At 34.7% G+C, this 27,824-nt stretch overlaps 1 protein-coding gene across 1 annotated transcript; it reads right to left on the bottom strand.

Annotated features, from left to right (window-relative positions):
- Positions 1-3,159: 3,159 nt before the first annotated feature.
- LOC110710572 (ferredoxin-dependent glutamate synthase, chloroplastic) lies at positions 3,160-27,745 on the bottom strand. Its single transcript, XM_021888898.1, has 33 exons — positions 27,473-27,745; positions 25,581-25,893; positions 23,934-24,376; positions 23,715-23,846; positions 22,858-22,956; positions 22,551-22,621; positions 21,297-21,393; positions 20,300-20,392; positions 19,355-19,500; positions 18,291-18,450; positions 17,846-17,956; positions 17,491-17,706; positions 17,226-17,383; positions 15,154-15,283; positions 14,766-14,824; positions 14,492-14,597; positions 13,734-13,830; positions 11,843-11,958; positions 11,000-11,197; positions 10,773-10,883; positions 10,307-10,546; positions 10,129-10,227; positions 9,140-9,235; positions 8,858-9,055; positions 8,692-8,766; positions 8,395-8,523; positions 8,177-8,275; positions 6,297-6,439; positions 6,085-6,178; positions 5,404-5,642; positions 5,239-5,317; positions 4,846-4,929; positions 3,160-3,899 (listed from the first exon to the last, which is right to left on the bottom strand). The coding sequence occupies exons 1-33, from the start codon at positions 27,743-27,745 to the stop codon at positions 3,735-3,737; spliced, it is 4,869 nt and encodes a 1,622-aa protein (XP_021744590.1). The 3' UTR covers positions 3,160-3,734.
- Between the last annotated feature and the right edge of the window lie 79 nt (positions 27,746-27,824).

Below are 27,824 nucleotides of genomic sequence, written 5' to 3'. Positions count from 1 at the left end.
CCTATGCCCAACTCGACTCTTGAATGAGCCAAATAAATCTCATGTATGTCTCCCTACTATAAGGCTTGTACTTGGGAGTTTGGACTCTTAAATCAAAAGTATATACGATATTATCAAGACACCAAGATACCCATTCTATAAATTGGTCAATTGAGAACGTATAGTTCACATTGTGATATGATTTTAAGATTATAAACGAAACTATGATAATTAATTTAGGTTCTAAACTTACTTATTCTTAAATCTACTACTCCGTATGTGTTTGCAGTATTGCACACATCTAATCTCCGGTGGATTTTAAAAATTTTAATATGTAGTATGTTACGTTCACATCATTTCAACTTACTTTAAGAAAATAAGTTCGAATAAGATTTGATAATAAGTTAATTCATATAACATACATTTAGAAAATAAGATCTATTAGAAGCTAATAAAGGTTGCAGCCTAAATTTAATTACAGGCATGATATATAGATTATTTGACTAACAATAAAAAAATAAAATAAAAAGTCTAATAAACTTAATAGTTTAGATAAGCAAATCAATTGTCACACTTAGACTAAGGACCTGTTCTGATTTACTGAACTGAGCTGAATTAAACTGATTTGAGATGAACTGAACTGAATTGTTAATGAGAGAAGAAAATTAGGAATTGAACTGGACTGATTCAAGCTAAACTAAATTGAAATTAAGCTAAAGAGAAGAGGCTCTAAATTGTAAGATAATTCTGTAATAGTCATTCTTAAAATGATTACCATACACCCAAATGATTATCCTTTATCTTAGACACATACACATTGGTCCGATCCATAAATACCTATCCGAGGCCAACAAGTCAATACCATCAACAGTCCCTCATACCCATAGTAATAATAATTCAAACTCGAGGAAAGGAAGGAAGGAGTGCGAAACAATTTGTCTAGACACACATGTATAGTTCACAACTCACTTTGAAATACATTAAATTACATCACATTACATAAATAAATAGGATTTTATTAATAATTATCCCGGGACGTTAGATAAGAAATAATTATATTGGTTGAAATAATATTAGTTAGGAATGCATGACAAAATCACATGTCATTCGGCGTAATTAATATTAGTTTTACTTTAATATTTCCACTTTTAATTCTCTTATCTAACGTCGCGGGAGCACTAAACTATGATTCTTAAGGCATACATAAATACGGCGTAAGAGAGGATTCAAAATAAAACGACATGCGGCAGCTCACATTTCCATGATTCCATACAATAAACCAAACGTGTATGTTTTTGATATGATTTAAGAGTAGGCTATTAATAACAAAATTGGATTATATATTCAACTTTTAAATAAACGCTGAATAAACTTCATTCGGTGATACATTGCATCTACTTCAATTTTCTGGTTAAACATGAATTCATTCATGACAGTTTACAATACTTTGGCACTGAAAAGTTTATATTTTGTACGTAGTTAGCACAATTACCTACTTTTTTCTTTAAAATAATTCTTTCTTTTTTCTTTTGGCTCCCCTTTTTATTCCGGGTCTTCCTCTTGTTTTGTCATCATATATGCTACTAAAAATTGCTCTACGTGTCGGTCCAAAAATAGTGAAAATAAATCTATATGTGCCAAAGTAGTCATTGTTTTGTATAAAACATAATTGCCTCGATTTGGGTTCTAAAGTAGTGATTGTGTTTGATTAGGTGATCCGTATAAGGAAGTACATTGTAAAATCTTATCTTAGGGGGCTGAGATTCAAAAAATTTTAAATGAAGGTGTTAGTCGGGATTTTTTTATTCTTTCCTCTACTCTAAAAATAGTAAATAAAAAAAAATCGTGAAAATTAAAGTATATACAGTCAGTATCTACTTAAAAAAAATGAAAATAGTCGTTTTTTTTTTTAAGAAGATCCGGCTCTTCCAATATCTTGTCCTTACATGTTGTGCTATTTTAACTTTACAATAGAAGGTTTGTAAATTTTCATAGGGTCATTATTTAAAGAACTTTAAACATGAGATTAAATGACTTCTACTAAAAAAAAAAAGGAAGAAAATTGACTTCTACTTGGGGAAATTACTTGGGGGTTATTTGTGTTCCAATGGGTTTTCAAATCCACTATGTATTGTTTTTTTTTTTTTTTTTTTTTTTTCAAATGAACGTGTCTATTTCTTCAAGTAAGTAATGGGCATGGATGAATTGCTCGAATACCATGGTAAAAATCCTTATTGGATTAAACCAAGCTCATGTTAGAATAAGAAACAAGAAAAGTGCCCATAGTAATTAGCCTAATAACAACAGAAAATATCATCGTAAACTGTTATAAAAGATCAATTATATTTGAATTGGGTGTTTTTTAGATGTTTTTTTAGATAAGTTCAGTGATATATGTAATTAGATGTATAAGTTGGGTTAGGTTTTATGACAGGTCAAATATCTTGTAATTTAAAGCCTTATGGCTTATATATAGGACGAGGTTTAGCCATCATTAATAGATTGTCGTTTTAAGGCTAATTTTTTAACCATTCCTAAAAGTCCCTGTGTAAATTATTTACTCAACAGCCACTTAGCATATTATCTTTTTTACTCAGTACGAGTAGTATTAATTCGAATGCTTGAGGGTGTACCAGCTATAGTGCTATTGACCTAATTGCAACCAAACCCAAACACTCCCAAGACTCTGGCCAAGCCATTGATAGCAAACGTTGCACCTGCACCAGTATTACAGAACAACTAGTATTACAGAACAACTGTACCTTCGTATTAGAAATGCTTGTCGTAAACTTTAACTAGCAACGAAACTATGAAAGTACTGTAACTATCACAGTCACACATCTGAATGATCTGATAGTGAGCATAATGATTTAACAGCAATATGTTGCTTAAAAGACAAAACAATTAGAAAACTTGGAAGCATGAATACAATTGATTGTTTCTTTTACCTAAACAAGTAAAGTTCTTGTGCATTTAATTCACAGTAAAATGATGAGAGGTTATAAATTAACAAGTTTGATGTAGAGAACTCGAAAGAGATTATTCAGAGATACAGAGAATTTACAAAGTAAATATAGTTCTACGAGGATAAAAAAAAAACTAGCTGACTTATTTAAAATTAAGAGGAACTTGAATAAATATATTGGAAGACAAGCCGAGGTATTTAACCTCAAAAACAACTACTCCATCACTATACAGCTTTATTTCATGGGTAGCAGAATATATACATATCGAATCAGTCAATAAGAAAACTAATGGAATGAGGTTCCAAAAATTTGAGACTAGGAAGATTATTTAATGAGAGTTTTAAGGCATCAAAGACGCATTATATTTACTTAAGTTATTCATAATTTTGGACAAGTTGATCCACAAATTACATGCAGCACTTGTCTGCAGGTCAACAATATACCTTTAGGATCTAAGATTAGATCTCAAGGAAAATAACACCCCCCAAAAAAATGAGGACAGTTAAGTATGAGAGAATTTACAGTTGCAATATATACGGTTCTCCTCACAGTAAGACATTCATGAATAGATCAGGTCCCAAGTCGAAGAAATGAAGACCTTCATCTCGTGACAAAGGAACTCAGCTGAGGCGCAGAGTGTGGCCTTAACAGGCTCCAAAATCAATCCCTATACATTAAGCAGAAGGTGCAGCTGAACGCTCCCCACCTTTCACTCTTCTTCCAATTCAAATTGTGACGAGTAATCTGGACATCTTCAGGTGAAGAAATGACATGTTGTAGCAATTCTCTCTATGCAGACTGTAAAGTGGCCTCCTCCTCAGTAGTTTGTTGCTCAAACATTGCAGAAGCCTCAGGAGTGTCTTCTTCACTAGGTGGTACCAGTTGCCAAAAGAGTGGCAGATACTTGTCCCAGTCCTTCAAAATAGTAGCACCTTTGGAGCTTCCGGTTTTTTCCTGCATTTCAAAAGATAGGCTAGCAGGTTAATTATATGACATTAAAATCACAAATGGGTGACGAATGTTTTCGTTTTATAGATTTAAGGCTACAGACGACTAAGCAATTCTTTCCTACAAACATGAATAACATATGGATGTTACTCTTTTCATGTAGTTTGTCAGTGATATATTTAGTCTTGAAGATTGTGGTGTCTTTTGTAAGAATTAAGGCATGATAATGTTTTTGGGGGTACTCAAATAACCAACACCATGCACAAAGTTGACAAGTATTTTCTAATTTTTGAAATTAGTGGCTGGCTTTGCCCATGATCATGGAAATAAATTGGACTGGAGAGAGGATTTAGACATGCAATTTGAGTAGCTAGTGCTCCAGTTTTAAAGCAATTGTTAAAAGAGTGAGAAGGAATAGGGAAGGGTATGTGATTTTAAAGTTCTTATTCAGTAATCCTTCATGGTTGTGTCAGTTTAACAAGTACACCGTATCATTTTCTCAATTTTTTTGTAATTTCTGAGGAGTTCTACGTCAATTCTACTAGTACCCTCTTTCAATGTAGAGTGTCATTCTTAAATGCAGCATTTTACAAAATTTGAATGTTTTATTTTTACTGAAACGCTTTGCATCATTTATATAAATGTCAGTGTCCTGTTTCAAGTACAAGGGAATCAGCTTAAAGATGATTTTGTGCCATTTTTACAAGTTAATTTTCAAGAACTTTGTGTCACTGTATGACCTTATGTGTCCATTCAATGAGCGACATTTATATGACATTGTGTGTCATTTTATGAGTTTTAGTGCCAGTTTCACAAGTCATTTTTCCATTAGAAGGGTTCAGTCACTTCTAAGTCATTTTTAGAAAACCTGAAACTCATCATAAGAGTATAAGACAAATAGAAGGCACGTTGTTTCTGCATAGTAATATTGCTGTTTGTATAGAATACTTACAACATGAGCTTCAATTAAACTCTTGAGTTGCATCTGCCCAACAGGAGCTGTCACCCTCTGAATTTTCACAATTTCCTTGTTTACCTGGTTCAAATACACGCAGCAATTAGTATACAATTTCATCAAATTATGACTTTGACAGAGAATAAACAAGCACACTGGAGTCAAACAGGGTGCTAATCTAAGATAATATGCCATCCTCGAGTTCCTTTACTGTCTTGCAGAAGGTTCAACCAGCACACTTAGAAGAGCAGAAGGTTCAACAAAAAGAATAGTCTTGCATAGCCAAGAACTGGGCTATGTCTACACATGCAGCATTTAATATCCTCTTGCAAATAGCCATCATCCCTAATAATGAGCACAAGGATAACATATTCAGAAATGAAATCCAACCTTTGGAATGAGAGTATCATCTTCATCAAGTATGTATGCCAGACCTCCAGTCATGCCGGCAGCAACATTTCTACCAACTCTGTTGAAGGGAAAGAGAAAGATGAGAATATTTTCTTCTTTTCCAAGTGCAAGATATTTAATATTAGTAAATAAGACTACACTCACTTTCCAAGTATGACAACACAACCACCAGTCATATATTCACAACAGTGATCACCAGTACCCTCAACAACCGCCTCGGCAAGTGAATTTCTTACAGCAAATCGTTCCCCTGCTTTACCTCTTACAAAAATTTGACCTCCTGTTGCTCCATATAAACAGGTGTTCCCAACAATTGTAGCTTCTTCTGGGCAAAATCCAGGATTTTCTGCAGGAGTAACAATCAACTCACCTCCAGCCATACCCTGTGAACATTTAATTCAAAACAATTGTTAATAGGAAACTTAAAAAGATAAACCTGAAATTTGGTGAAAGTTATGGGCTATTTATTATAATAAATCAACAAGTCTCTCATTAAACAACAGAAGAAAATTTTACTCCACATCTGATCACTAAGTTAGAAATTATACACCAGAATGTAACCCAAACGAACTTACAGAGGAGAGCGAAAATGAATTGAAAGCCAAGCTGTGTTCATTTAATTTCATAGTTGTTTTTATCAAAACCCAAACATGGATTCAGGTATTGATTTACATTGCCAGTACAGAGAGCAAATCAATGTTTAAATTAAGGTTGATGAGAGATGGTCATGACATGTTGCAAATTCTCCTACTATACCAAAGACTTAAAGTTCAAGAATGACAGATGACTTATATTATTTGCACATCATTATCATACGGTTCATACCTTTCCTACATAGTCATTAGCTTCTCCAACAAGGCGGATATTCATTCCAGGTGTCAAAAAGACTGCAAAAGATTGGCCTGCACTCCCTTCAAAACTGCAGACATGAATGAGGTTAATTGTTCTATTAGCCCAAACTTTCCATACGAGTAAAGAGTTGAGGAATGAGATATAGCTCTTGAGATGAATAATTTAAAACATCAAATAGACATTACGTTATATTCAGCTGCCCAGCAAAACCAGTGTCACCATACTTCTTGGCAATAACACCTGCTACACGGCCACATACAGCTCGATCCACATTGAATATCTTAACAGTTTTGTTAACAATCTTTTCGTTCTCAATAGCATCTATAATCTGCAGGAGTTGTGAGAGAGAACTTAGAGATTTAATTTAAATCTTAATACCAATAGAACCTTCTGGACTTAAATGTATCCATATTTAAAAATACAATTGCAGAGCGCTTATTGTAACAGACTTGCAGATAGTTAATGAACACTAAAAAAAGATATGATATGTTTTACAAAAAAAATTATCTTATGTTGCTTGATCCTTTAGTCATACTTACGTAAATGTCAGTTACTATTCTCTCAATGCATTTAACACACTATTACTCCAACACTTAACCCTGTAACCGCTTGTCCATAATATATTCTCCATGTTCACTAACAATAAATGACTAAATGAGTAGACATTAACCAATAGTATGTTAATATAGCAGGAATAGTGATAGACCGAGGAAGTGTTTCTTTTACACATTGCAGCTGGTCAACTCTGGCAATTATAGTAAAAGACAAAATTGATTATGAAGACTTAGCAATTTGCATGCTTCTAAGCCATTCTTAATAGCAACTACCTGGTGGGTTAGCTACATAACTCTTTGCCGTAAAAATAGCCATTCAATCAATCAATCAATCAAAGCCTTAATCCCGTAAAAGTAGCCATTCTGGTCATAAAATGTAGCAACAATAGCTACAAAACTTTCTTGCCATATGTTATAGACTGGATTCTACTGTTTTAATTAAGCACAATTAATATTAATTTAATGCTGAAAGCTTGAACATTTGATTGATTAATGGTTGGATTGCATAAGGATAGCCATAACTTGAGGTTATGAGTCTCTCAGTAGCTTGAGGCTACAAATCTCCTAGCAACTTAAGGTTGCAACTCTCCAATTTTTCCTCACTAATTTCTGCCTACCTTCTATGTTACCCATACTAACTTACTTATACTAATGGTCAAGGTTGACCTTAAAGCTTACATGTGACTACTTAACGAAAATGGAAAAACCATAATAAAACATACTAAAAGCTGAATGCTTTCTTTCCTTCTCTTCTTCTTAATTAAATTTGTCTTTTACTTAATTACCCCCTAAAGTCGGTCTATTACACCATAGGAGTAGCATTTCTGGCAATACATTATCATTTGCAATCCTAACCTTATGGAATCAGAAATTTTGAACGAAACAGCAGCACCAACATAAAAACACAATGCATATAAGTATAAAAAAAAAAAAAAAATGACCAAGTAAACAAATCAAATCAGACTAGAAAAGCCTTCACGACCATGGTATTAAATCTCAGCCACATCACTGCATCACGAATTCACAACCCATTGTAAGAAATTTTGAGCCTACCATGACCCAAATATTAGGCCACAACAACCGCATTGCTCGTGATAGTAGTTCCGCAGCCATTACCGCAATCACAGCGGCATCCAAGATTCAAAACCATGTTCATGGCCCATTTGATAAGTGTAAATGGGATTGATAAATTTGCAAGGAACATCTTGTGTGAATGCCTAAGGTAATGCTAATCAACCCCAAAATATCTCTTTTCAACATAAAATTTTTCTACCATTCATTTTCACTTGAGAGAAAGTATTTGGTTATGGAAATTTATGAAGAAATTTTTAAGTTTGGGGAATGGGCAGCATTACTGTGGACATTAGGATGAAACCTGTAAAACTAAACTTAAGTTTTTTCCAAATACCACCATATATAGTATATACCACCTACCAAAGAGACCATCAATAACACAACAAATTTTGCTTTTCTTATTGAGGTATGAATTAATTTATGATTCCTAAATATACCTCAGGATCTGAAAGTATTTGATCATCCAGCACTGGTCCATTGGTATGAACTTCCTGTTTCCTGATGGAAGTGCTGCTCATCCTTGGTAAACCAACACTCTGGAAATAGATTTGGGGGAAGAGGGGGGGGGATTACACACCAGTTAGCAGAGAATTAAGTGAAGTTATGAAGAAACAATCATATAATTATACATATAACAAGTTTGAAATGAACATACAGAAAGTAAGTAGTTGAGATCAAGATGTTGAGTTTTCATCAATGAGATGTCTCTTGGTTTTAGAATATCTGTTCTCCCAATCACATCATCCAACTTCTCAAAACCCAACTGCGCCAAAATTCCTCTTACCTGGCAACCATTAAAAAAGGTCACTGCATAAAGACTACATTCATGATTTTGTAAAGTATAATCCAATGTCCAGCTACTACTATAAACCACAAAACCACATTATGTCCCAGTACCCCCATAAACTGATTGTTTTTAGAAGTCTCAGAAACTAAGTAAACAGTTAATTACCTCCTCAGCAACATATAAAAAGTAGTTCACCAGATCACCAGGCACACCAGGAAATCGGGCACGTAATTCTTCCCTCTGTTATTAATTTATGCGAGAATGGAAGTGTAAGAAAGACAACCCCTGGAGAGAAGAAAAGTAATAAAGTGTAATATCAAAAATGGTATACCTGGCTAGCAACACCAACAGGGCAGTTGTTCGTGTGGCAAATGCGAGCCATAACACAGCCTGTAGCTATCATTGCCAACGATCCAAAACCATACTCATCAGCACCCATTGCTGCAGCCATCATGACATCAACCCCACTTTTTAACCCACCATCAACTCTCAAAATGACCCTCTCTCTAAGTCCATTTGCAATAAGGGTCTTTAAAATAATTTAGTCAGTAATGAAATGAGAAATTAGATAACCAAAAAGAAACATTTTGAGACATTCCTGTGCTATACAAACCTGGTTGGTTTCTGTAAGTCCAAGTTCCCAAGGTCCACCAGCATGCTTAATCGAACTTATTGGGCTAGCTCCAGTTCCACCATCATGTCCTGATACCTGCAAATCAAGCTGTGAATTGACTCCAGTCCTAAATTGAAAGCTTGGAGCATAAATGGATATGTAGTCCCAACACAGGACAGAAAATACAGTTGGTTCATTTCTCATGTCAAGCCACATTGATTCCGGCAGTCTTGCCATGTAGTGAGAGATCCACCTCATTGGTAGCTTCCCAAATCACCAATCTAACTAAATCTAAATGAGCTATCTAGGATTTCATCGGGTTTCCGATATCACTAAAATTAATAAATTTGTGCTTCAAAGCTCACAAGATTCCATAAGTATTAAGTATCGCTCACTCCCAAGAAGAACACTTGCAGTTAAAAACCCACAACTTCCAGATCAGAAAATATTATGATGCTATGACTAAAAAAAGAGGACTGCTCTGAGCTTAAAAATAAAATTTAAGTTGACTGTTATGCAATCATGAAACTAACATCAAAATATCAAGAGAAGAAGGCCCACATCAATAATTATCACTGTCAGTTGAATAATATTCTTACTAAAAAAAAATTGTTCTGACATGAATATGTAAGGTTTCAAGGTGACATTATGTTTGTGCAAAAGTATGCCCTACTGCAAATTAAAATTAACAATTTACTACTGAATACTAATTTGTCAAATGTGACTTATACAAGTACTTAATTTACATATTGACCATCTAGCCATGACTAAATTGTATAATTTGTTTTCTTCCAATCTGTTATAATTGTAATGTGTTTCTGTTTATGTAGATGTTAGTGTAAGCCATTTTTGGAACACTCTACCTCAATATAACATATGGAAAGGACATATGTTTATGTAGATGTTAGTGTAAGCCATTTTTAGAACACTCTAGCAGTGATACAGAGACATTCATACCTCAATATAACATATGGAAAGGACATATATACCTGAATGATGTCTGCATTACCCTTTGCAACACCAGAGGCAACAGTGCCAATACCAGCTTCTGCTACTAGTTTTACTGATACCTTGGCCTTTGGGTTAATCTGATAAATTTTCATAATGAGTGAAAGCTGTAATTACTTGTAAATGGATCTCTATAACATTGATAAATAGGATTTGTACCTGATGAAGGTCATAAATTAACTGTGCAAGATCTTCAATGGAATAAATGTCATGATGAGGTGGTGGAGAAATAAGAGGAACCCCAGGTTTCGAGTTTCTCAATCGGGCAATATATGCACTAACTTTTTTTCCAGGCAATTGGCCTCCTTCACCAGGCTTAGCACCCTGTGCAATTTTGATTTCCAATTGATCGGCATTAACCAAAAACGTTGGAGTGACACCAAAACGTCCAGATGCAACCTGAAGAAAATAAAAAGCTTGTAAAATTCAAGAATTGCAGGTCAACCATTCAACGGAAATAAAGCAAGATTTTAGACAAGAATTTATACATGGCCTAAAAAGGTGAGAATCTATAGGTGCTCATCTGTGACAATAAGAAGAATCTTTGTATATATATAATAAAAAATAAAAAAAAAATAAAACAAATATAAAAAAAAAAAACCCCTAGCTGATTATATAAAGTCACCTGCTTAATGGCACTAGTTGCTGTGTCTCCATTTTGAAGACCTTTTAGATGAGGCAGAGTAGAGGAATACCCATCAACCACATCGGTCAGGGGACGCCATCTAATTGGATCCTGACAAAAAAGAACACCACCAATAACTACGGCGCATATATTGTGAAAGATGGGAACATAAAAATGAAGCACAAAGATTGTTAGCCATAAAAGTTTTTATAGAAGAGAGTGAATACCTCACCACCTTCTCCTGAGTTGGATTTTCCACCCAACCTATTCATCGCAATGGCAATTGCTTCATGAGTCTCCCTAGAGATAGCTCCAAGGGACATTCCACCAGTACAAAAGCGTTCGACAATAGATGTAGCAGGTTCTACTCTACCCACAGGAATAGGCGCCCGGTCACTTTTGAACTCCAGAAGATCACGAAGAACCTGAAACAATTTCATTTCATATTATCTTTTCAGTACTTCAGTCATTAGCAATATTTGCAGACACGTTTAAATTTGTAACAAGACACAGAATAGCATATCCCTAGGGAGCTGAAAGGAGTTCACGAAATACAGAATCAAGGATAGTGAGAAACTCTAATCTAAAAAGTGATTTAGCTCTCTACCTGGAAACTGATTAGAAATGGTAACAGCTTCCTAAAATTTTAAAAGGCTATGTCAAGAGATCTAGGGACTTTTGAAATAGTTGGCCTCCACAAGGATACAACTAACATTAATCTTTATAACAACAAACTTGGATACAAGATGTCCAAATCTTCCAATTCTCAAGTACAACAGTAATACGATATGCCACACTTGGTGAGTAAAATAAACACAAGGAAAAAAACGCGCACACACACACACACACTATCCCAAGCCTCCCAAGTAATGCCTAAAAACTCCCTGCAGTGAAGAAGTAATAATTGACCCCTTCCCCACCAAAGAAACAAAAGAGCATCAAAAGCACTAAAAAACAATCCTTTCACATATGTAACACACGCTATTAATGTGGCCCTCACAGGATTAAAATGGATGCAACTCATGCGAGATAATTAGCTCTTAAATCAACACGGATTCAAGAAAACTCACGCTGACAGGTCTGTTAGCCAGATGCTGCTGATAAACTGCATAAGCACTTTCGCTCTTGTTGCGGACAGCTTTGTGAAGCAACTTTGACATCTCTGGGTTGTTTACATGATATTCCCCTACAAAAAGAACATAAATAGTGTAAGAAACCATTCAACATTCAAAATTTAAGGAAACAGAAAAATCAATAAGCTAAACGAAATTAAAAGAATAGCTGTTTACAGAACCAAAATCATGGACTGAGCATATTCAAAAAGGAATCAAAATGCAGTTACATTGCCACAATTTTTTTATGTTGTTAAGTGCTGCAGAAGTACAGACATTAACAATAAACATAGTAAGAAGATGAAAAATATAAGAGTTAAGGGACTTGTTGACTTAAAGCCCAATAACCTTTTATATCCAATTGATATAAGCAAGCATTTATAACGTCATGAATGCTCTGGCCTTCCCAATCAGAGATGAACAATGCAAGGTCTTATTTTGTAGATGAAGTTAAGAAGATCCAAAGCTTGTCAAAATGTATAGATTTCAGAAGCACAGCAGCAAGAAACTTATCCAACAAAATCCAACTGAACTCTTGAGCTCTTAAACAAAGATATTTTATTTATTTTTAATAGAAAACTAGGTTACTTGGTCAGCAATCAAGTAGAAGGGGAGAGGAGAGGGAAGGAGTGAGCTAGTGTATTCCTTTGGTTTATTAAAAGGGGAAGGAAAATGAATAACTCTAATTTTTTACCTTCCCCTTTTCCCCAATCATAAATCCAAATAAGGAAGAACGGTCTTTCACAATCTATCACCTTTCCATCATCCAAAGGTTCCAAACACCTGACACCAGTATGAGTTTATAGAAGAGAAGGGTGATGCTTCTTTCAAAAAGGATACGACAGCAAAGATATTATTAAGATGAAAATATTAACAACCCAGTGGAGCTCCAGTCAAAGCTACGCTTTCTTCTGATCAGTAGATAATCTGTGACCCTTCCAAAAACCTAGTGCCTATGCAAAGATATTATTGCCCAAAGCTATGCTTTCCTTATCAATAAATATGTGATCCTTTGCTAAACGTAGTGCCTACGCAAAGAGACCAATATTGCCCACACCAATATTGCCCACAGAATAGAAGTCTGATGAAAAGGTTCACGGAAAATATAACTGGTAATTGGCAAATTTGGTCATTAAAATAAATATTCAACTCTAAATTTTAAACAAAGGGATAATCAATTCACTAGATATAGCGTGTGACAAATAATTTTAGAAATTTGTTCACTAACGCTTAGATCCTACACTCAGGAGCAAAGATAAATGTTCTTTCAATTACACTTACATGTTTGTTTTACTATACATCCACATTTATAGCATAGTTTGTGATTACAATTGTATTGAAAACGTAAGCCTTTAAACACTTGGAATTGTTATGATAATCAGATCACCAAATATAGAATAAATGCCCAGTTGATTCAAAAATGGGATTAAGAAAAGGATTATTCATGTTGGTTATTCACTTATTCCTTTTTTTTTTTTTTTTTTTTTTGAGGCATTCACTTATTCCATTAATGAAACGGCTTATGTTATAATTAAGTTTTTCAGAATACATTACAAAACTGTAGCTAGGCAAGAGTTTGTCCAGCAAGAAAGCATGACCAGAATCGGACACCTTGAAAAAGGAGTTAGCATTAAGATTTTTCAGTCCCGTTAATTGAAAGGGTGTACACAACTAACCGTAACTAGAAATGTTGCAGAAATATTAGTTTTGGGTTACTCCGAATCTAAAATCGTACTCTGTGAAATATGTACTCACTTGACAAGGAAAGTAATAAAACAAAAGTCATGTCATCATCATCAAGTCAAGAGTTTCGACAGGCAAAAATAAGACAGCAGTGTGCAAGTAATACCTCCAGGTCTGAATTGTATAAACCCGAAATTTTCCAGTCTTTTGGCTGTATCCTCGGAAAATGCCTTAACCCAAAAGGACAACGTCTCTCTCGCAAGCTACAGATAAATATTCACCAGAAAGAGTCAGGATAAGACATGGACTACAATCACCAGAACAAATAGAATTTTCCTACTATTATATATGTTTGATCAATAATAAATCCCAAGATAGTTAATTTGCAACCATGAGCCTTTATATCAGATAACCATGCAAAATGCCATAGGAGCTTATTTACATAGGATGATAGGATCAAACAGGTGGATCAAAGCAACATTAATCATTGGATAATGCATCATGCATGATCCCCAAAAAGATGAGACTGCGTCACTGCACAAAATTGCCACTAGAAGATTGGTTGGGAGCATGTCACAATGAGTCGTTGGAAATTCTTATGGTGCATTGTGGGTTCTTAGGAACATTCATGAGCATATATTGACATAGAACTACAGGCAATAAGGCTTCCAGGCACAAAATATATGGTAATCTCAGTACAATATGCCATTAATTTTATCCATCATTAAGACTGATAGCTACTCATTATGCATATAAGCAGTCAAAGATATGACAGTCGTGATACAAGACAAATTATGCAGTATAAAGGAATATGTGTACAGAGAGAGAGACAGACAGACAGACAGACACACACACACACACACACACACACAGAGAGAGAGAGAGAGAGAGAGAGAGAGAGAGAGAGAGAGCTTCCTAGCTTACCTCATCAAGAGTCATTCCACCAATGCTAGAGACACTCCCTCGGAAAGCTATATCAACAACATCTTTTCCCAACCCATATATTTCAAATATTTGAGCACCGCAGTAACTATATTGTGAAATGAGATTAAGACTATCAATTTAACTGGCCATAGCATAAACTTGAAAAAATAAAATTAAAATCTAGATAGGGGAACAGAATATAAGAAAGCAACAAAATTAAGGAAAATTGCAGAAAACTTATGCAGATCTGGAGTAAGGACTAAGGAGTGCATACCTAGAAAGCAGTGAGATACCCATTTTTGAAAGAATTTTAAGAAGACCAGATTTAACAGCCTACAAGCAAATAAAATAAAAAAATATTAGTTGTGAAGTAAATCAATCATACTTCTTAATTTTATTTTATTGGGGAGGGAAGGAGAGGGTTTTTTTTTTTTTTTTTTTTTTTTTTGCACTAATTTAAGGCTGTCATAAAGCAATTCTGGGGGAAATGTGTGAGTTTTATTGATAAAATAAAATAAATTAAAGAACGCAATCATAACTATGTATAGTAGTATAGCAACAACTAAAAATAAAATAAGGAAATAAAAGGCAACAACACAAACAGCAAGTCGCACAGGCTTATTTTTCAGGGATGGGTAGTCCAGGATTGCTATGCAACAAACCTTGCAGAAGTTCTTTTGTGCTTGTTCAATTGTAACTGTGGGAATTTTTCCAGTTCGCATCAAATTCACGGTTTTATTGCTCAATCGCCATTGTCTACATGTCTCCAATGCTAAGTATGGGCAAATAGCACTGCAAAATTATATACATATATATACATTAACATCAACGCATTGAATCAGGACCTAAGAAATACAGCACAAAGTAAAAACAACTGAAACAACAATATATATACATTAACATCAACGCATTGAATCAGGACCTAAGACATACAGCACAAAGTAAAAACAACTGAAACAACAAAGCTGGATCCCCTGCCTTTCCCAAGCAGCCACCAACTCAACCTATTCTCTCTCTCATTTGCTCACCAAACGAAGCAGGTAAAGATGGTAATAAATAAATGTGCCTTGTTCCAATTGGCCATTAAATTTTTTTTTTTTTTCTGCTCACCCCACCCCTCTCACTCCTCTCCTCTCCTCCCCTCCCCTTTCCAAACACTATGGATCCCCACCCTCTCACTCCTCTCCTCCCCCTCCCATCTCAAAAAGCTACCACACACCACCTTCACATGGTCACACCAACACCATCCTTACTCCTCCTCCCCTGCACCAACCACAGACAACATTCCAAGTTCTAGCAAAACCACCTCCTACTACCATCAAATATTTTCCCCCTTCCCCTCGCACCAACTACCAACAACATCATCATTCTCCTCCCCCACGGCCCCACCTCTTGCCACCATCAATTTCCTTACCCTTTCCCACTCTTCCAGCGTCCCGATTACCTGCTGGAGAATATTCTCAAAAACTATCATTTTGCTGGAGGCTTTTGCATAATTGCCGGGCATTTTGGCTTCATGAAGATGGTGTAATGTGTTTTTGAAGATGTTCACTTGGTAACTTTCTCAAAAATCATCCCTTTTCTAGGGGCTTTTGCATAATTGTTAGGTATTTTGGTTTTATGGAGATGATGCAATGTCATATATGTCAATAAGGCAATGTGGTGAGCAGGAGAAGGGATGAGAGAGAGGGTTAAGGTAGCTGCTGGACAGTGAGTGGGTACAATGATGGCAGGATAAGGAGAGGGGTTGTGTTAACAGAGGAAAAGATTTGTTAGTGTAGGATAGGGAATGGGGCTGTTGTGGTTGACTAGAGGAGAAAGATTGTGATTTTTATTCACCTGTTTTGTAGGCTACAAATCACTTGTGACCAATTTGCAAACACACCCAACAGTAATGGAATCTTTCAAAACAATCCAATTTTGGGATCAATAAAGGTAGAAACAATACTTCGGATGTATCATGTTTTTCTTTTAACTTGTGACAAAACCCAATATTAACATATATTTAAATGAGACTTGTATTTAAGATGTACATGGAATTCCAGGGGTATTATTATAGGATATCTGAGTCATCTGACGATATCAGTAAAAAGCATCTTAGCACAATTTAGTTACTTTTTTTCTGATTAAGAAGTATCGTTGTAATTTCTCAAAGTCTGAGTTAATTATTGTATGGATAATCAAAGTTGTGCTACATTATTAAATTATTAGCTATCACTGAAATTTCATCAGACTGTCATTAGTTCCTCAGCTACTTTTTCCTTAATCCCCATCGGCATTTTCTAAAGTGATAGCAAATTCTATGCAAAAAGGTGGTCCGTGGTCGTAGTTGCCATCATGGTGACAAATGCGGTACCTTGAAAGCAACATCTTGAGTTAAGTTGCATTTCGAGGACATCACAGTGTGATTTGACGTATTAGAGAGGTTTCTTTTAATCGATATGAAGTTTTGAACATAAATTTTAGAGTTTAGTTAAAAAAAATTTATCTTGTAAGTTTATCAAATAAGAGGCTAAAAAAAATTGTATTAGTAACTAACATATGTGCGTAATTCTCATGCATGAACTCAATAATATTTACTCCGCATATGCTTGACGGTTTCAATAGCAGGTTAATAGCTTATGACAGATGATGCTAATTAGAAAGATCTACAAAGGGTATTGGAAATGCTATGTGCGTAATGATGTGTTGATGATAAAGCTTCGTAAGTTTCAAATAGAGAAATATATCTGACCTTGCACCGTATCCAATCAAACAAGCAAACTGATGAGTGCTGAAACACTGAGCAGTATCAACCACAATTGACGTGTATGTTCTCAAGCCGTTTTGAATTAGATGATGGTGAACAGCACCAACAGCAAGGAGTATAGGGATGGCAGGTCGAGTTGGTTCCTAGAGAAAAGAAGACATCAATTACAATTACTACACAAATTTAGCAATGTGCGCAAACAGAAAATAATTTCTATTCCAAAAGGGATCAGAAAGAAAGCAGCATATACCAACTCATCAGAACGATCAGACAAGACAAGCATCTGCGAACCATTTCTAACAGCTTCATCAGCAGCTTCACATAACCGATTAAGTCTTTTCTCTAGAGATCCTTCAACTCCTTTCTTTATATCAAAGAAGGTTGGCAGTACTTGGGCCTTTAGTAAGGGATCATTTACCAACGCTTCCAGCTCCCCTTCATTTAGTACTGGACTGGACAAAATAACCTAAATCACAGTGGAATACGTCAAATATCAAACCTAGATAGCCATTAATCAGACACGTGATCCAGATCCATGATCCTTTGTATACTGCGATAAATAATCACATTTAAAGCCAAGTGAGGGGAAATGTCAATTGACTAACCTGTGAGGCATTTTCAGGTCCAACCTCTAATATATTCCCACGCTTACCAATGTTAACTTCAAGAGACATAACTAGCCCTTCCCTAAGGGGATCAATGGCTGGGTTTGTAACCTGTAAAGATGAAAAGTTAGCTATATCATGAGATCCTTATTTAAGCATAAGAAGCATAAGAAAAGTGCAATTATAGAATTTAAGCATTCACTTCAAACATATTTGTTTTTTAAATGTCCCAAAATGAATTTCACACTTATATTTTGCGTAAATTTTTTGCTTCTTCTCCATCACATCAACCTTTTTTGTCTTTCTATGAACACTTGCTCTTAATTTTCTCTCTATTCGCTATATTATTCAGTTATCAACTTTTGTAAAATTTTTGCCACATGAAGGGGTCTAGGGAATAATTCAATGGACCCCAAACTTTATTTCAAAAGTTCATAAAGCAAACCTGTGCAAATCGTTGCTTGAAGTAATCATACAGCATATGTGGTTTCTGGGACATCACTGCCAACGGAATATCATCTCCCATGCAAAATGTAGGCTCCTTTCCTTGGGAAGCCATACTTTCAATAACCATTTGGACATCCTCACTTGAGTAACCAAAAGCCCTGTCAAAAAGAACTCTGAGAATCATACAAGAAAAAGCAAACAGAAATCCTCTTATCATCTCAGTATAGCACCGTGTCATGTTCATAGAAGTAACAAATAATAAAAGGCTTTATCTGCCATAAGCAAAAGCCACCAATCTAAAGCTTAAACGGGCCTTGTGACTCACAATATCCAATTTCTGAACTACAAAAATCCCGATTTTTTTTAAAAACGCCATGAAAGATTGATTACCATCATTAGCCTTTTAGATAACAATGACAGCATTTAGTGATATTCTATTGCTACCAAGATCTTATCTATTCAAGGGCCTTGCTTTCACCTTTGATTTTGACCAGACAGACAGCCTGACCGAATTGGGCCGTAGAATAGAGTCATAATGACAAGTCTAGACCTGACTGTCCATGGGCTAGTGGACCCTTAATTCCGAACAATAGAGGGCAAATACATAAAGCCAAGTTCAAATTAAATATAAATAATGAAATTAAAAAGGCAAATAAAGCATACCATACTATAAATTACAAGTGTGACAAGATAAATGGTTATTTGACAGAAATTATACCTTTCAAATTCCTCAATTTTAAAGGTGACATCCAACTACAGGAGACTAGATGATTATGCTTTCACCAAAGGAAAAAAAAAAAGGTCGATACTTATGCAAAAGGAGGAACCAAAACCTGTAAGATTGCGTGTTAATATACCCATTTAAGTAACACAGGAAATGGCATGTTCTAATTGCATACAAGTAGATTCTAGTAGCTAATTGAGGGAAACATGCACATCAAGCTGCCAGACGGAACAGGTTGTGATTATCTTGACTCTAGATAGTGGATACATGTCTTACAATTATGTCTTAAGTCCACCACACCAAGGCAACCTAAAATAGCAAAGGGGCAAGAATCTTACTGTTGATTTCTTAAGATTGTGTCGCTTTCCAAAACTGCTCCTGAAAGAAAGTTTACAGCCTTCAATGAACGCAGATTTTCCTTTACCCACTCTCCATAAGGATTAGATGAAGCTACACGTTTCTTGACTTCAGTATTTTCATAAACCTGCAGTTACAATCCACTAAAGATGATTGGCTGAAGCAACTTAAATCTTTCTGAATACCAGTGAAGCATTAATGTCACAGTGCCTTTACTGCTACAGCAATTAAAATCAAACAACTATTACTGCATCATTGCAGTAGAAAGACCTTGCAGATCAAGATAGAACATGGAAGCATAAAGCTAGCTATTTATTTATTTGCAAAGTCCAACTAGAATTAAAACAGAACTCCTATCACAGGCAAACTCCAGGTAGAAGCTATTATACTAATTGGGTTAAATAATTGATTTTACACATTCCTTTAATTTCTTAAAGATCTCACATCCTCACTTAGGGAATCAAGTTTGGAAGTGGTAACCTAAAGGGAAATGAGTCTTCCTATTAATACAAAACAGGCAAACACTTAAACAATCATAAAAATTAAGAAAAGTGAATATTATTACAGCACATCGAGAAAATTTAAACAATACAAATTCATATATGTATTAGTTATGAAATGCCATTTATACACAGCACATTCTAGCAAATATTGTTCAAGTCTCAAAATGATGAGGTTACAGAATACAGATGTCAACCAGAAAAACAAATCAGACAAAGTAATATGAGATACATTAATAGAGCAACCAATACGATGGAATTACTATTTTTAAAATGAAAATGAAAATGAACCTACAGGGCACATTAACATTATTCACAAGAAAAAAAACAAATTACAACAATACCCAACATGAAAATGACCATCTTAGTACAGCAAATATTTCAAACTCATTCTGAGACAATTTCGTAAAAGTTAAGAGTACAAACCTGACCACTGGTGAGATCAACTGATATCATCATCCCTGGACCTAAACGCCCTTTCATTGTAACTTTTGATTCATCCATTGGTAAAACTCCCACCTATATGAAGACAACACCTGGAACAATTAATTTTTCTGTTGAATTTACTTCAGATAATAAGCTTAGGCTTTCCATGACACAACACTTAGCATTGCCCTAATTAGCATTGCCTTTTTTAGGGAAAATTAGAAATGGTAAGTAGCATAGACAGCTCCCAAACAAACATATATTGCCGAAAGTCAAAGTGTATTGTTAACATTTATTCTGAGCGAACAAAAAGTATATTGCTAAAATATCTTATCAATCAAAAACTTCACAGTAATCTTGGCCCCGCTGCCAAAGAGCTTCACCTAAAAGGCTATGTGACAGATAATCATTAGACCCCATAAATCTGCTTAATAGCTAGCCACCTTTCTCTTACTCCTTGCTATCAATTGCACCTCAACAACCTTGGCCCTGCTGCCAAAGAGCTTCACCTAAATAGCTATCCTCCCATGTCTAACATGAGGCAGAAGTTCCCATATTTGTGCAAGGGAATTTTTATTTTGAAGTTCCGAACAAATTTTGATATGGAATAGATATTTAGCAATTTATATTTAAAAAAGTGACAGAAGGTCTATAGCAAGTAGCCTCCCAGCCCTCCCTAAGCATACAACTGGAATCCCTAGATATGGTATGTGAATTTTCAAGTGTTACTACAAGTGAACAGAGGATATATAAAATTTATCCTTTGGTCCTCACTCACCCTATATTTTAGCAAAAACTTTTAGTTGCAACACTTGAAAATTCACATTTTTACAATAAACCTTCTTTATTGATTGATATGTTGGGCAAATTATAGTCATGTGGGATATTGTTAGATTTGTCGAGTGGAACACCACAATTCAAAGGCGTCAGATGCAACATAGACAACATTGTCTACAGATGTATTTTACTTACAAGAAGTGTGTATTGAAAAGCATACCTCAGATGCAACATAGACGACATTGTCCACTGTACGCCAATATCTTGCAGGACGAAGACCATTTCGATCCAGACAAGCACCAACAGTTTTTCCATCACTACGAGACATTTACAGCAGAGCAATAAAAATTAAAAAAAAAAAAAAGTTTAGTAACTAGTAGAGCATTATAGGAGGCAAATATAGAAAATGATAAGCTGATTCAAATAAGAAAAGTGGAAATCCACTACTTATGATGCCAACATTTACAAAAGAAAAATAATAAAGAAAGTTTAGTAACTAGAAGAGTATTATAGGAGGAAAACATAGAGAATGATAAGCTAATTCAAATAAGAAAAGTAGAACTCCATTATTTATGATGATGAGCATTCATTGCTTCTTTCATTCTTGAAAGATATGCAGTCAAAACCAAATTTGCAAAACTACAAATGAGTATCAATAGAAACCAAAAGACTAGAATCGACAAATAGGTGATTTCAATATATACCCATACTACAAACACCCTCACCTATGTGGCAATCAAAAACAAAAGTTCTTAAAAAACAGGAATATGTTTCATAAAAACTACTTCCCCCCACCACCATCCAATTATTGTCCACATATCTTGAACTTTAAGTCTTGACAAGTCTTAACAGTCTAAACATCTATTCCATACTACAAACACCCATACCTATGTCTGAGTAATATAGCTTCAGAGACTATCTTGACCACATGAAATTCTTCTAATAACTTGATTTTACCAGAAAACTATACAGGACAATTCCTACAACTGAAAATGCAATATTCAGAATTGCATGAATGATCTTAGGCTCTATATTATGTATAATTATACATAGAACTGTATCAAGATCATGCTGTTCCTGAAGCCAGCATTGAGAAGCGAGAATAATTATAACAATGAGCAAAACAAACGATATCAAGACAGTGATATTAAAACCCCAGCTAAATGTTGTCTAGGCCCTATTTTATATCAAACACTGTCGATGTACAAAATAACACATTGACCTAGAAAGAAAAAATGCACAAAATGAAATTAAAAAAATAAAAAAAAAAAAAAAAAAAAAAAAAAGAGTAAAATAAATGCTAAATTACTTCATTTTCAGGTTTAAGTGGCATTCAATTCAATGAACAAATGAAAAGGATCACATGAAGAACATGCATGAGAGCATCTAGGAACATAAACATCCAAAGAAGTATGGCCCAGAAAATGCTTCAAGAAACACATTGGAGGATAAAAAATATATGCCATCAATTCACCTGAATAAAAGCAAGGCAGGTCCATCCCAAGTTTCCATTTGCCCCTTGTAGTAATTATAAAAATCTTCAACCTACATAACAAGAGGAAGGAAATAGTTCTATTACCAAAAATCCAATGTGTAATTATAGTTGCATAAACAGAATTCTAGACTTATTTAGTTATTTTTATTAATTGGCATCTCCAAATCGATCAAACTTTCAAACTAAAATGAATTAAAGAACCTCGATATTTCTAGTAACTTGAGCCAGATATATGCAAGTTCTGAATATCAACAAACATTAAACTTTGAATTATAAAAAGAATCACCTCAGGGTATTTGATCATTAAGGTTGGATGGTTCTTATAAGCCTCAGGAACAAGAATCATTAAAGCTTCCTCAGGGGCACGCCCACTTCTTATCAACAACTGCAGAAATTAACAAGACCAGAGAAATAAAAAGGGAAACAGAGCATAATTAGAGATCACTCCATCCCACTGTGTAAAGGGAAAAAGAGAGGGGGGGGGGGAAGTGCAGAATAACACAAAAGAAATGTGAACAATCGGCATTAACCCCCCTCTTATTTCATAGTCCACATGCAACATATTAACAATTAAAACGTACAAGATACAACTAAAGGATTAGGGTAACATACATAAGAACAAAATGCAGAGAATGAGCGAATGGATCAGAAGAACAAATGGCATATATTAGTCATAGCATACAATTAGAAATTGTCTACATGTTTCTTCTTACAAGAATAGAAACAACAGAAAACAAATGGAAGATAATGAAAATTTTGTTTTAAGTACACTACTCCATTATCCTAACCCCACTTCCATTTTATTACCAAACAGGCACCCAGCCACCACTGAAAACACCTCCCTTAAGAAACCATCAACAGTATAACAAATAATAGGTAGGTAACTCCTTAATGGTTCTCTAAGGATATATGGAATATATTTCTGGAATGTTGGTTAAAGGGAAAAGCCTCAAAATCTTCATGTCTTTCGATAAGAATTTCACGATTAAAACAGAAATAATTCTGGAATTTGTAAAATTCTATTGCATGCTTCCACAAGCAGTTTTATATATGTGAAGTTACAGCATTCATCTGCTCATAAAGAACCATTACTTTCCTTATTAAGACAGCATGCTTTCAGATAAACTTTAAAGGAATACTTACCTCTGCTGCACTATCAAGATTAGCAGAATCAGACGCCTTGGGATTTCCATAAGGACGGATTTCACTTTCACGGCCACGCCAAACTGGCGACTGTAATGATGCTTCTCGAGATCGCATCCAATTCAAGTTTCCCTGTACATGGATCTCACAGTAAATTTTTGGTGACTAAAAAAATAAGGTCATGCCGAATTTAAACTCAAAAGAAACCCAAATCTCAACCTGTATGGTATTGATCTCTCCATTATGACCAAGAAACCTCATCGGCTGAGCAAGTGGCCATCTAGGACTAGTGTTTGTACTGTACCGCCGATGGTAAATGGCAAATGGTGATGTGTAAAGTTCATCCTGAAGATCATAGTAAAACATTCCCAGAACTTCTGACCGAAGCATCCCCTTGTAAACAATAGTCTGATTGGATAAGGAGCAGAAGTAAAGCTCAGAACCCCAGGTTTCAGAACTGACAGCTTTTTCTATCAATTTCCGACAAATGTAGAGCTCTCTTTCAATATCATCAACACCTTCTTCTTTGATAACTCTAACAAAAACCTGCTGTATGTTGGGCATGGTTTCTTTAGCATTTCGACCGACAACAGATTTATTAGTGGGGACAGACCTCCAGCCAAGCACCTCAATACCTTCTTGAGCAAAAATATTTAGTACAACTGCAAAAAAAAATATAGGGACCATAGAAAATCAGTTCAATCACACAAAAGCTTGGTACACAAGGTTCTCAAATCTCACAGTTTTCTCAACAGATCTGTTGTCCAAAATTATCTGCCTAAACAGAAAAAATTATTGTTACATACATGCATCTCTTGGAAAAACCTCTCCAATTGCCTCAATAAGCAAGGGGTAAAGGCTAATTGTATAAAAACCTCCCCTTGATGAGATAAATGATCAATTGCTTTTTTTATTTGAAACATATTATCTCTAAGTAGATCTTTGAACAAGTGGAAGTAGAAAATCCAAGGACCATCACAAGTCCCATCCACAAACAAATGGAATCCTTATAGCTAAAACTCGATAATTTCTAAAAATTTGCTTAGAACGATAATAGGTTTCCCAATGACAGCTTAGCAGTCAACTGCAAATGCAGCAAGCGGCAAAACAAATTTGAATCCCAAAAGTGGTTTGGACCATATCAACGAAAAATAAGCTCATCCTTGAGTGTTATAAATATTGATAGATAATCCGTATAGCACCGACTTGTGAACAAAATAATGGACATGGCCTGTATGACTTCAACCCTTCATAATTTCTTTTGTACCCATGTCAAACACTCAACACTCCAACAAGGGTATGGAATTCTTACTAGACACTTCAATGCTCACCCAGACATTTAAACTATCTAGAACCACATAACCATATAGGAACATGTAAAAATATATGAATGAAAAGGAAGAATATGTGTAATTTTAGCTAACAATGAGCTTTGGAAAAGCCTTACAACAAGAATTAATAATCAATTCAGCTTAAATTGTGTGTACAGAGTATTTGTACATTAGAGTTCATTAGAAACAGTATTTTAAAATATAAGGTATGTTCCATTTATGCCACATCCCAATTTTTGGACACTGTCCCTTGTGTCTGAAATAATCAGCATTGACATATCAAATACTTGGCCAACACTCATACCCGTATTTGAGTAACATAGTACATGGCTACATGATTCTCAGCTGAGCTTTCATACATCCCTAAAAACAGATTTCTGTTTTACACTACAATTAGTAATTAGATATTTCTACTCGCCACCATTTCTTTGTGCCAATAAATGCTATATCCCATTCCCATAAGGCCATAACCAAGAAAGTGACACTTAGTAAATTTCAAGAGAAAATTAAGATTACTGTCTTCTTGGTTTTTTACCTTGTTTGGCTTCTTCTGCCAGGTTATCTTCTTTGGGGAGAAAAACCATTCCAACACCAGTGTGTGTCCGATCAAAAGGACCAATCCCTTGGTCTTTGGCCCAATCATCAAAGAGATCCCAGGGTATTGCAGTCATTACTCCTGAGCCATCACCTGAATCGTCATCTGATCCACATCCCCCTCGATGCTCCATGCAACCAAGTGCAGTAAGAGCATCCCTAACTATCTGAAATGACCCCTTATTATCTAAATTGGCTATAAAACCAACACCACAAGCCCCTCTCTCTGCAAGTATATCCTCCAAATTTACAGCCTGGAATATATGAAGTCCAAATCGTGAGAAACAACACTACAATCAATCCTTTTTATCTCATACTCTTCAAACAAACAAACAAAATTGCTACTCTAATTTAAGAATTGTACTTCTCAATTCTTATGGTATTTTTTTTACATTGAAAAAATTTAAATATAAAACAAAAGAGACTATAGCGTTCGTGTTCTTTTAATAAGGTAAATAAAAAAAATAAATAAATAAATAAAAAGTTGTTTTATGCTACTAAAATTCAATCAACAATCTTCTGAAATTAACTCTGACCACAAGCAACATTTCGGCAATTTATAATTCTGTTATAAGATACAGATTATCAATCTGAATTCATATAAAATTAAATTCAAATATGAAATAAATATAACCTAATTCAAGCCAAATCACCCAGACAAAAAAAAAAAGGTCAATCCAAATAAATTTACAATATACTATATTTCAAATTTGCTTATCCTCCTATATGAGTTTAAAGAAAAAGACACTTGTATTTACATCGGATCTTGTTAGATTCGTCTCAATGTGTAGTTTTAAAATATACGGAGTACTTTTTATAAATTTTATACGAAGTTGAAGATATTGATGCTCTAATATGTTCATTGAAAACCATGCAAAGAGACAAATTGAGCAAATAAAAGAAACAGAGAGTAGTCAGCATCTTAAAAATGAATTAATTCCAATTTTATCACCTATCCAACCAACCGTATGAACTATGAACTACTCCCTTTGTTTTCTTTAGTCTAATCAAGTTGACTTTCACTATTGTCAACATAAATATTTTTACCATGATGGTGTTTGATCTTTTTTTTTTTATGAAATTAAATACCAAAACAAATCTAACAACTATTTTCTTTTGTTCACACGTTTTAACGGTCATGTTTGCCAATACATAGCTTCAACTATTACTAACGAACTGATTTAGAAAAAAAAAAGATCAAACAGTATAACCTTGAACAATCAATAAGTCAAAATCATAAAAAGATAACTTTTTGAAATCATATATCATGGCAAATCTTATAAAAATCACATATATAAGAAAAAAGAGAAAAAAAAAACATGTCAACTAAAAAGAAAGAGTATAAATCACAAAAGATAGTAAAAAAAAAAAAGAAAAGAAATAATTAATCCATCCCTCCTGCTTGGACCCTGATTGTCTCTTAAAAAAATACAGTCAAAAACAAGAAAAGACTAAGGGAATAATTAATTGCACAATCATAGTGACTAACATATAAACTATATATATGGTGCAACATATCATCACAAATTCACAATACCACCTACCAAACAGGCCTGTAAAGAACTGAAAGTAGAATCTTCGCGAAAAACAAAATAAAATAAATCAAAAATTCAAACAAGCAAACAAAATAGAAAACATGACCATATTTTCAGAATCACTGATTAATTCAAGCATTATAATTAAGCAAATTCACATATAATAAGGTGTAATAATTAAAAAAAATGTTGAAGTTTAGAATGATGGCATATTAATTTGAACTGAAAGTAGCGCAATCACCAAATAATCAATTCAAAATTAAAAATATTTAAAAATAAAAGAATCGTCATAGTATACCAGCTGTTCGGAGGGATTAGAAGAGGTTGATTCTCTAGGAGTAGCAGAACCAGAGGAATGAACACGGTCAACGTCATCAACAACAGCCTTGATCGCCGACGAAACAGCAGAAACCGCCGGAAAATTCCGGAAAGTTCCGGCGATTCTCCGGCGTCGAGAACGCTTCTTAGAAAGACCGACGAAGTCAGCGAAGATGAGACGGCGTTCGTTGGCAGAGAATACCGACGGAGACGGTGACGAGTATAGCAGCTTCGGCGCCGATTGTAGCGCCATTGTTGACGATTGATCAACTCACTGAATGAACAAAATCGAAATCAAACAAATTCAAAGTGGAAGATTGAAGATGAAGGAG

Source organism: Chenopodium quinoa, unplaced genomic scaffold (genome assembly GCF_001683475.1).
Source record: "Chenopodium quinoa cultivar QQ74 unplaced genomic scaffold, ASM168347v1, whole genome shotgun sequence".
Taxonomy (NCBI): Eukaryota; Viridiplantae; Streptophyta; class Magnoliopsida; order Caryophyllales; family Amaranthaceae; genus Chenopodium; species Chenopodium quinoa.
Note: the sequence above shows the minus strand (reverse complement) of the source record. Positions and strands in the feature narration are given on the sequence as shown.